At 49.2% G+C, this 11587-nt stretch overlaps 2 protein-coding genes across 2 annotated transcripts; both read left to right on the top strand.

Annotated features, from left to right (window-relative positions):
• Window positions 1-4403: 4403 nt before the first annotated feature.
• On the top strand, window positions 4404-5844 carry LOC125535735 (NAC domain-containing protein 90-like). Its single transcript, XM_048698806.2, has 3 exons — window positions 4404-4651; window positions 4745-5055; window positions 5150-5844. The coding sequence occupies exons 1-3, from the start codon at window positions 4495-4497 to the stop codon at window positions 5453-5455; spliced, it is 774 nt and encodes a 257-aa protein (XP_048554763.1). The 5' UTR covers window positions 4404-4494; the 3' UTR covers window positions 5456-5844.
• A 1536-nt stretch (window positions 5845-7380) lies between these two features.
• Window positions 7381-8793, top strand: LOC125535742 (NAC domain-containing protein 90-like). Its single transcript, XM_048698816.2, has 3 exons — window positions 7381-7597; window positions 7685-7980; window positions 8269-8793. The coding sequence occupies exons 1-3, from the start codon at window positions 7441-7443 to the stop codon at window positions 8581-8583; spliced, it is 768 nt and encodes a 255-aa protein (XP_048554773.1). The 5' UTR covers window positions 7381-7440; the 3' UTR covers window positions 8584-8793.
• Window positions 8794-11587: the final 2794 nt, after the last annotated feature.

Genomic DNA, 11587 nt, shown 5'->3' with positions numbered 1-11587 from the left:
CGAGGGTTGTGCGGCATCTGGTCACGGTGTCTGCAGCGACACTGGTGATTTGCGACGGAGGCCTTTTCTTTCATGTTGAATTTCCTTGGTTTCCATTACCAAAGGACGCGATGACACATCTTCCTGATCCATGTATGTAGGCAATTTATGAATTTGTGTGATTATGTGCACATCGGTTATTTTGCTCCTGATGGAGACTTGAAGCTACAAGTGTCTCTATGGGATGGTTAACGGGTTTTAGCCTCCATATTGGTGATTCCCGTGAGCGTGCTCTGATGATTGGATGTCCCCCGTTCGACACAAAGGTTTGATGCACTCGTCATGGCCGAAGATGGTGCATGTGACAACATATTTGGCAACTCAATTTGTGCTTGATACGTGAGTATCGCCCTCGTCTGAGGTGCGCCATATGACTAGACTAAATTGACTCTGCATGTGTAGTCTGGAATCTGGATTCGCGGTGGCACGGAATCAATGGAGATGGTGGGCATCCCTATGCGCTGCTCGGCAGAGTGAGTTTGAACGGTAAGATTCTACTTATGTGGCTATGTCCATCAAAACTATGTGTATACATGGTTGTGTGACGATGGATCGATAGATGGTGGCAGCACAAGGTGACATTGGCTAGATCGTGTTCATTGAGTTTACTTAGACTCTTACCCAGGGTAAAAAACCCATGGTCGGGTCAAGCGACGGCATCACTCGTGCCTCATTTCTTTTCTGAAGGCATCCTTGTTGGATCACCTATCCTACTATTTGGGGTTACCGTTATTGATGGTTGTTGATGTTTTTTAACAAAGTACATACGTTGTTTGATGCAGTTATTTCGTTGGTCGTTTTTTCCTCATTGTTAATAATTTGGTTGTGTGTATGGTCGATTTCTTGAGTAGCTCTTGTGATCCTATTGATGCAGAGGTCATGTCTCTTGATACAAATATATTGTTTTTATAAAAAAAGTTGACTATAAGCATCTTTGACGTGGAGATAGGTGTAATGGGAAAAACATTTATGTACGATCCTGTGTAAAACTCGCTAATCCATGATTAAAAATCATGTTAAATCGTATCCCCTTTCACGATTTGGAATGGCAAATATCTAACCTTCCCCTGTAGAACGGAAAATTGGCCTTATTGGTTGATGATTTGGACGAGAGCACCTCATTGACCATTGTACCGCCAAGGAAAACTATTTCTCCAAAAGAATTTGTCAAGGCAGTAGTTCTACACGAAAAGTAAGCGAGTATGGTTGAGTTCGAATAATCAGTTGTCACTTCAAATCTTGAGCTCTGCCACCTACCCGTTTTCTCACTAACCATTGCAATCAAGTAGGAGCACTTACGATGTTTTTTTTTTGCAAGGTCCCACGGTCAGCTTGATAACGAGTTGTCTCTTTCGCTGGCCCCACACGCTTCACTTGTCTAAAGAACATCCCGATTAGACAGCATATTCATCAAGAAGTATCATGGATCATTGAACAGGTCAAGAAACAAGTTACTATGTTTCTATGGAAATACAAGCATTATACAAATAGAAATATGAAATGTCTATGCATTTGGTATACAAGTAGAATCTACTTTTGTTTGTTCCAACTTCCAAGAAAAAAGGAATCTACTTTTGTTGGTTCTTCCTTCTCTACAAATTCACAAGATCTGCATGAATCTCTATGCAAAATTCAGTGGCTCACAAATCTACTCTGAGTATTAAAAATAGTCACTAGCTTTAGCAAAACCATCGAATCATCAGAGCTCTCTCCTTTTTGTTAGAATTAAGGAGCACCAGCTCCCAATTTTATTCATCATAAAACTGATAATACATCAGGAGTGAGGTGACCCAAAGGATCGACCAAGTTCAAGTTAACAGGGCCTGATAAGTTCAGAGGCCAAGAAACAAAAACTAAAACCTCACCAAAGCTCACCCTTACCATCCACAAAGTTCACTAGAGTGACTTTCAATAATTTGTAACATAAGACAATGACTTTCAATAGAAATATATACTTCCTCCGTCACAAAATAAGTGTCTCAATTTTACTACTTTGTACTAAAGTTAGTACAAAGCTGAAACACTTATTTTGGAACCAATGGAGTATGAAGCTCGTACTAGAAAACAAATGGCAATAGAAAACTACGAGCTAGCTGAAATACTTGCATTAACTTGTACTCACCATTTTTTGGAAAAGGAGAATAGCCCCTTGCCTCTGCATCCGCAGATGACTTCTACTACTATGAGTGCTCTCATATTAGTAAGGAAGTTCAATATCCAAGTGCACGGTAGGTTCATGTTAGAGAGAGCATTAGGTGATACAGAAGCTCTGGTGCTCCTGTAATATAGGATCAGATGTAAGAGCATCTACTACAACACATAGCAAATCCAGGCCCTCAAACATCAGTGAACGCCCCTGAGCACATCCACGGGCACGCTTTATATTTTTGCTTTCACACCCGTGTCCCTCGTATCCGAAATCTCAAAACCATGCAACGCTATGTAAAGACATGATCAACACACAGTTCATCGGATCAACGTTTCATCACCGAACAAAAGGAGCATAGTTCGTCGGAGTTCAACGGCGAACAGTGCAAATCCATACTACAAAATACTTAAAACATAGATAACATATAAATAGAATGGGGAAGGGCGGAGGAAATCACCGTTTCCTCGCCGGCCCTTCCCCTTCCGGCCGGTCGTCGGTGCGGTTGTGCCCCTTCTCCATGTAGGCATCGGCGTGCGGAGGTGCGTCGTCGTCAGAGATGGAGGTGGAGCCCTCCATCAGGTCAGAGTCGGAGTTGCACCTTTTGCTCAACAGCCTGCGGAGCAGGCGGTCTTGCTCCTTCGCATGGCGGGCCTTCTTCTTCTTCGTTGCTGCGTCCTTGTTTGCCTCACGCTCCGACAACTTGATAGCGCGTTGGAGTGCCTTGGAATTCTTGCGGCGAAGGCACCGCGCATCCGTCTCCGCCATCGTGAGAGGGCGCCGGAGGACTGACGCGAGGAGCGCGACCTCGAGATCGATTGGCACGCTCCCTCGCCCACTGCCGCTCGTGCTGGGCTGCACGTGCCTTGGACTCGGGTGTCCTCATGCGCTCTAGCCCGGGCGCGGGCACGAGGACCCAGCGGTGGACGGGTACCACTTCCGGACCAGAGTGTGGTGGAGGTGGGCGGCGTACCTGAAGGAGCGGAGTGGAGCAGCCGTAGATGTGCGCCAGGCGGGAAGGGCTGCCGACGTCGCTGATGTTGCGTCGATGGGCGCCGGGCTCTGACGAAGTAGATCCGCCGCTGCCGGATCCTCCTTGGTTGAGCAGCGAACGCTACAACGCGATGCGGAGGTCAACCTCCTCCATATCGCCGGGCTCCACTTCACGCAGCAGGCTCGCCTAGTCGTGATCGGAGCCGGATTCCCCACCGGAGGCAACGCTGCTTCGGTCGTCGGCCATCGAATGGGTTCAGAGGGGATCGAAAGTGGAGTGGAAGGAGAGGGGAGTGAAATGGAGTTCGGATTGACCGGTGTCTAGGGTTTTTCAGATGGGGATATTTGTGGGGCACGAGTGGGCCAGGCTGGGCCAAGCCTACGTGGTGGACGCACCCGGAGCACCTCATATTTGCCACATATTTAGCTGGATATGAGGGGCGCTGGACGGCCCAGACGTTTGAGGACGGTTTAAGACGCCCGCTTGTGTCGGTTTTGCACCACCGTTCAGTGACCGGACCGTCCGTCCGGACGTTTGGGTACGGTTTGGGATGCCCGGCTCTAGATGACATTAGGGTCATAGCCTAGCTCCAAGACTTGCCCGTAAATTTGAGATTCATGCAGGGCTTTTGTGCAAAGTTGCATGAGCCCTGCCTGCAGCCATTGGATCTCAGATCCAACAACTCGTGAGAGCCCATATCACGCGAGCACCAAAGCTCCCGTATCACATGATACTCTTTCGTTCATGTTAATTACAAATGCACAACTAACCACACCATGCATACGCATATTTTGCCAACGAGCGTGGATGAACAAAAGAGCAACTTGTCTCATCACTCAACCAATAAGGCAATAATCCTACCGTGAAAGCATCCTCAAACCGGCATCGATCTGCATGTCGCCATGTCATCACTGTTGCCGTGCCACGCCCACGCGTTGTCACGTCATGTGGAAGATGGCGACCGGTGCAGGCAGCCAGGTTAGTTAAATCCAGAACTGAATCAGCAGCAATTAACTACAAGACTCTCAAATCTCAATTATGAAAAGGGAAATTCGAACACGGATGAGACTGACCGAGTCCTCTCTCGGTCTCTCCCCACCACACACAACGAACTCCCCACTCTCTCGCTAAGTTTTTCCACCACAACATGAGAAAATTCTCCACGATTGAGCACCGCGACGCCTCCCTCGCGCCCTCCTATATAAGCTCCCGCACCACGGACGTACACCATACAGGCGTTCCCACTCCATTCGAGCTCAACCATCAGGATCAGTTGCGCAACGCCAAGAGAGATCAAACCAATCGGACCTGCGCCATGGCCGCGCTGCCTCCCGGGTACCGCTTCTATCCTACCGAGGAGGAGCTGGTGCGCTTCTACCTCCGGCACAAGCTCGACGGCAGCCGCCGCGCGGACATCGAGCGCGTCATCCCCGTCGCCGACGTCTGTTCCCTGGACCCGTGGCAGCTCCCAGGCACGTATACATGTCTGCGAACCAAGATACACATTCCAATGCTGCCGTGGAATGCATTGTCTCATTACTAACTAATTGCTTGTGTACGTGCAGAGGTGCATCGGGGCGCCTGCGCCAGCCACGGGGAGCCGTGGTTCTACTTCTGCGCGCGGCAGGACCGGGAGGCGCGGGGCGGCCGGCCGAGCCGCACGACGCCGTCCGGGTACTGGAAGGCGGCGGGCACGCCAGGGTTGGTCTACTCCGCCGGCGGCCACCCCGTCGGGACCAAGAAGACCATGGTGTTCTACCGCGGCCGCGCGCCGGCCGGGGCCAAGACTAAGTGGAAGATGAACGAGTACAGGGCCCTCGAGGAAGACGGCGCCGATGCCGATGCCGCCGCTCCGGCATCGAACCCTGTGTTCCAGGTAATTAACTATCTAAACGCGTTTTTGTTAGATGATACTCAGTGCCCTCAGATAAGAATAAAAAAATCAATGCATTGTTTGTGTCTGTTCGTAGGTGCGGAGCGAGTTCAGCTTGTGCCGGCTATACACAAGTTCAGGCAACATGCGGCAGTTCGACCGCCGGCCGTGCACTGCCGTCGCCGGAGGCAGCCGCGCGTCGTCGTCCGCCGCGCTTGCATCGCCCAATGAAGATGTCGAAGTGGGAAGGGGTCAGAAGAGGAAAAGGCATGCAGCTAACGACAACACGTCGTCTAGCGACGCTTACCGACACGTGCAGCAGCAGCAGGGGAAGCAGGAAGGCGCTGATGAGGAGCTCGCCGACGACATGACCGACTGGGCAGAGCTTTTGGCATGGATCTAAGGATAATGAGGGTAGACTGTTGCCTAGTGGCAGTAGGGTTACTCAGATACAATCCCCTCTCGCTGGTATGCCGAATTTTTATGATGGCCTTTTATGGGTTGCCGGTGGAGGTAAATAGGAGGATGAACTTCTTCAGATTCAGATTACTCCAGATTACTCTAGCAGGAAGATGATAAGAAAAAGAAATACCATCTTGTCAAATGGTCTGATGTGTGTAGGCCAAAAGACTTAGCAGGTTTGGGTATTCAAAACCTTGTTGTCATGAACGGGGTCTTACTTTTATAAATAGTGCTGTAAAATCTGCAAATTATTTTTGAGAATGTAAATCTACAATTCTGAGGGCCTCTGGCAAGAAATCTTAGCAAAAAATACCAAAGAAACCAATGCCTTGCTAGAATTAAAAATTATGTTTTCTCCCTGTGTAAATTCTCTGTGGGAAGTGGAAACAATGTTAGATTTTGGGAAGACTAGTGGCAATAATACAAATCTATAGGATAGAATTTTATAGACTTCCCAAACTCTAACATAGATACAAAATCTATGTTATTGCCACTAGTCTTCCCAAAATATATAGGATTATGTAATGAAAACCTATACTCATATAATCCTTTTGCAAGAATTAGTAATTCTATAGAATAGAATTTTCAAAGCAAAAATTCCTTTAGAGCCCTTTGGTTTGCAGGATAGAAACCAATCCTGTACATTTAAAAAAAAATTAACATTAGACTAAACTCAGTGAAAAAAATTCTATCATATGCATCAAATGAAATCTTTTTTCTTATAGAAATTGAGATACATGTCATCTAACTTCCTATAATTTTTCTATTCGTATGATATTCCTGTCCCTATGAAACATAGAAGGCATCAAATAAGGCGAGTTTGAGTTGCACGCCTATATTTCACCCGCCAAATCTGGCCAAGTCAAAGCATATCCCCAAATCAACATCTGTAGAGTAAACACTAGATCCCTTTTTCAAAAAGGAAACATTAGATCCCTGTTGCAAAGAAAATGAATACACCTAGATGATCCACACTGTCCCAACTGTAGCCAAAATGCTAAAGAAACTCTTACACATCTACTCAGAGACTGCAATTTTGCTCAAGATTGCTGGAATTCCTTGCTCCCCATGGAAAGGAGACATACATCTGTCTATGAAGAAACTATGTTTGCCAATGAACAACTACCACTGCCCAAAGCTTTTGGCATGAAAATTACAATTCTAGGCTGCTGGAAGCCTTCAGAAAAATGGCAAGGTCTTTAGAGCTTTACAACCCTCTATCCAAAACTGGAGATCTGCTCTAAAAAATGATCTCAAGCTTGTTCAATTCAAAATCAAGGAGAAACATGCAGCTTTGTATTCACAGTGGATAGACAATAATCTCTAACCTATGGAGTTCATACATAGAGCAGGGATTAGATAGTTCTGTTTTACCCCTTTGTACCTTTTTTTGTTCCTCTCTTTTCTCCTCCCCCATGTAACATACTCCCTCCGCCCCATAATGTAGAATGTTTTTTCGACACTAGTGGGTGGAGGGAGTACTTTTTACAATTATATGCAAAATAATACATAGAACAACTGTTCTAAAGTTCGAAAATAAAATCTACATCTACATGTTTTCATGTTACTGTTTCCGTGCCACGCCCACGCGTAGTCACGTCATATGGAAGATGGTGACCGGTGTAGGCAGCCAGGTTAGTTAAATCCAAAACTGAATCAACACTCATTAACTAAGTACTCATAATTGTAGATTATGAGTATAACTAAGAAAAGCGAAATGTGAACACGGCTGAGACTGACCGAGTCCTTCGTCCCCACCGCACACAGCAAACTCCCCACTCTCTCTCGCTGCGTTTTTCCACAGCAGCATGAGAAATTTCTCCCTCGCGCCGTCCTATATAACCTCTCGCACCACAGACGTACACCACACACGCAGTTCCCATTCCATTCGAGCTCCACGAACCACGATATCGACTGACGTGCGCCATGGGCGAGCTGCCTCCCGGGTACCGCTTCTACCCTACGGAGGAGGAGCTGGTGCGCTTCTACCTCCGGCACATGCTCGACGGCCGCCGCCGCGGCGATATCGAGCGCGTCATCCCCGTCGCCGACGTCTGCTCCCTCGACCCCTGGCAGCTCCCAGGCACGAACCAAGAAATACACATGTGTAATGCACTGCTATTAGCAGCGAATTGCTATCATTGCTAACTGAATGTGTATGTGCGTGCAGAGGTGCACCGGGGCGCCTGCGCCGGGCACGGGGAGCCGTGGTTCTACTTCTGCGCGCGGCAGGACCGGGAGGCGCGGGGCGGCCGGCCTAGCCGCACGACGCCGTCGGGCTACTGGAAGGCGGCGGGCACGCCAGGGTTGGTCTACTCCGCCGGCGGCCGCCCCGTCGGGACCAAGAAGACCATGGTGTTCTACCGCGGCCGCGCGCCAGCCGGGGCCAAGACCAAGTGGAAGATGAACGAGTACAGGGCCTTCGACGACGACGGTGCCGATGCCGATGCCGCCGCTCGGCTCCAGGTAATTAACAGTATAAGCGCGTGTTAGTTTAGATGATACTCAGTAGTATATTCAGAATCACGAGTTGCCATTCTTTTCGCCAATTCGCCATATATATGCCGGATGTTCTTTCATGCAGGAAGAGCCATGATCGAATGCTGATTGCGAAAGCTGCCTGTGGCTAATTGGCTATAGATACCCGTAGTCAACTGGTCATTTGAGACGTGAAGAAATATGCAAATCAGTTAGTAGTAGTTACAGCATCTTTAAATGTTTATTATTTATGCAGTTTTTTGTGCTTGTTTATAGGTGAGGAGCGAGTTCAGCCTGTGCCGTCTGTACACGAGGTCAGGCAGCTTGCGGCAGTTCGACCGCCGGCCGTGCACCGTCGCCGCCGGAGGACGCCGCTCCGAGGACCCGGCGTCGCCGTCTGCCGCGCCTGCGTCAGCCAGTGAGGATGTTGAAGTGGGAAAGGGTCAGAAGAGGAAAAGGCATGCAGCCAACGACGTCCCGTCGTCCAGCGACGCCTACCGCTCCGTGCAGCAGCAGCAGAAGCAGGGAGGCGCCGATGAGGAGCTCGTCGACGGCATGACCGACTGGGCAGAGCTTTTTGACTGGATCTAACACATGGATGATGAAGCTCTTAAACTGGATTTGATTCATTAAAGATTCATTTAGAAAAATAAACGCAGATTTGCACTAAAGCTTTAGATGAGCTACTTAATTCTTTGTTCTTTTTAAATTTTCGTCGTCACGATGATGCCATTTCTACGTACTGCTCTGTGGAATTTAACAATGCAGTTCCTTTTCACCAAAGAAAAATGTGCAAGTCAACTGCTTGTGCTCTCTTCATGCGTGCAAAGATTCCTTTTTCCAGTGCAGCGATCGTGACATCTGTTATTATTGCGATGGGTGCGAGCAAGTACGATCAAACGTAACAGACTACTACTACTAGTACAAGACGAGCTAGATCACTAGGCGTTGAACTTTGCTTGCTGATAAATTGACTATCCGTTGAACTTTGCTTGCTGATAGAACGCAAAAGCGTTTTCCTGTCTTCACCGAATGAGTGGCATATGCTGTGGTGCTTGGAGGTGTCATGTCTTGTAGGAGTAATATCGATCGGCTAATGTCAGCAGAATGTAACCTGTCATTCGGAAGAAGAAAAAAACCCATGTTTTCATGCAAAAAATAAATAAATAAAAATACACAGGTCGTTTGCGCCAGGCTGATTTCTGACATGCACATGCATCTGTCACCCGTTCATTAATTTGCCATGTTTCCTTTTTTTCTAAAACTTTTCATCATAGTATACAGAACATCAAAAATAAAAATTACATCTATAAACACGTAGGGACGACTATACAAACACTGGCATGAGCGGAGATGTGGAAATGTTGTTATAGCAGAAGTCACGAAGTCGCCGTACTAGGGCCCGTAATGAACCGTTGCCGATGAAGAGAATGATAAAACAAAATGGTTCAATCTGTAAACACACGAAAGCAGAGAAACAAAGATGGGATCCAACCATATCCCGTGAGATCCCTTAGGGTGTGTTTGGTTGCTTGGGTGGCTCTAGCCTGCATCGCGTGGGTGATCCTGGCTGAGCGTGGCCTGCTTGAGTGGGTGCAAGGATGGGATGAGATGTTCGGCAGATGTTGTTTGGTAGACTGGACATGGCCTTAATTCTGCTAACTCTTCTCTTCCAATTCCAATATTTCAGATGGATCTGGACCATTCCATGGACAAAGGGAACAAGTAAAACAAACTTGAACTGAAATCTGAACCAAAAACTCAAGTGTCAATTTTATTCATCAGAAGTTTCGCAAAGAAATCAAAATATTTGCAACTATCTGACACATTCCACCGAGATTTAGTAGATGGTCATGGAGGAGACCAACCAGGTGAAGAGCTCGAGGGCGATGAGATGGTCGTGGCGGAGATGGGCTGCCGGGAGGAGATGCCGACGACGGAGATTTGGCTGCAGCTGGATTTGGCGGCTCATGGCTCCCCTCTCCCCCACCCTGCCTCTTCCTCTCGGTCGGTGGCGGGCGGCGGGCCGAGCTCCGACGAACTTGTCCGTAGCCATGGGTGCGCCCGACGGTGTCGGAGTGCGGCGGCGGCGAGGTGGAGGTCGTATAGGAATGCAGGCGTGGGTGCGTGCGGCGATGGAGGAGTCCGGCGGCGTCGAGGTGGAGATGGTCGAGGAGCGCTGGCGATGTCGTCCTGTTGCTAGCGATGGCGAGGCGGAAGGAGGTGGCTGGATTGCGTCGTGCGGGCATGACATGCGTCTCCCTCAGCCTGCATGAAGGAAACACTCAAAACCTGCGTTCCCCTCAGCCTGGCTGGGAAGCCTCCTTTTGCATCAACTGGGCCAGGCTGAGGAGGCCACACAACCAACCAAACATGGGCAATTTTGCATGGCAGGTGCGAGCCAGGTACAACTCACCCAACCAAACATGCCCTTAGAGACTCATCTTCACAGGCTCTCTGACGACACGAAACGCACCGTTGGGACGGGGGCTAGGCGGAGAGAAACTCATTCCATTTCCAGAGAGCCGTCACCACCTTGCCTTCTCGAGCATGAGACAATCCCTAACAATTCTTAAAAAAACACCTAAAACAGAGCAGGATCCCTCCCACTGGCAAGGGTCAGGGTCCACACCATGCCTCCATGGTCCTAAGGACACAAGAGATGTGGCAGACCGGCGATGGTGCCGATGAGTGGGAGGGAACCACCAATTCTCCTCGAGTTCCTGGGGCAGCTGAGCAAACCCTAAAGAAAAGTTGTTGTTTATTTGATTAATTGCCACGCTTCCAAGTGCCATATCTGCTTGCGACGTGCACACCGCATATCCGCGCCGCTCTAGGGGTATGGCCCGGGCCTTAGCCATTGCACCTGTCTCGGCCCTCCTCACTCACTTCCGCATCGCTAGATGAGGCCGACAGGCAAAGCTCGTCCAACGGACGATGGTGGTGTGCTCGTCTCCTCGTCGACTTGCCATGCCAGTCATGGATGGCAAGTATGTACAACGGTTCAGACACATCGTTGTGGTTGCAAGGGCGGAATGGTGGTCGTCTATGGTGGTTGATTTGGGCATTCTCGCCTGAATCTGGCCGCCAGAGGAGGACACCCGTGGCTAAGGACGACCTCAGTTGCAGATGGCAATTGTGGCCTCGGGCGCTGCCCTACAGCTGTATCGACCTAGCTTGGTAATGGGGCCTACTCTTGACAGTTGTGTGTTGGCTATGGCGTGTAGCATGTCCGACGCGGTTCAGTGTGTAGGTGGTTGGATGTCCCAGGCATGGGCGACTTGAGCTTCAGCGACAGCTAAATCTAGGACATGAGTTTTGGCAACTCCTTGACACTCATGGTGAAGATACATGGGAAGACGTCCCACCCATGCGCTAGCGCCACTACCTCCTCTCGTCACCGCCGTTGATGGCTGGGCACTCCTCCACAAATAGGTGGTCGGCAAGGTGGCTCCGCGAGGCATGTGCTTCTTTGGTGCATAGTTGAAAGGAGTGTCCGGAGAGGCGTGCGACCTCATCCGGTGGACATCACAGTGGTTCTACGTGGAGTACTTGGTGGCACAACTTTTGAAAGATCCATTTGCAGAAGGGTGCT

Source organism: Triticum urartu, chromosome 1A (assembly GCF_056163025.1).
Source record: "Triticum urartu cultivar PI428250 chromosome 1A, HENAU_Tu73, whole genome shotgun sequence".
Taxonomy (NCBI): domain Eukaryota; kingdom Viridiplantae; phylum Streptophyta; class Magnoliopsida; order Poales; family Poaceae; genus Triticum; species Triticum urartu.
The sequence above is the reverse complement of the archived record's forward strand: the minus strand, read 5'-3'. Positions and strand labels throughout refer to the sequence as shown.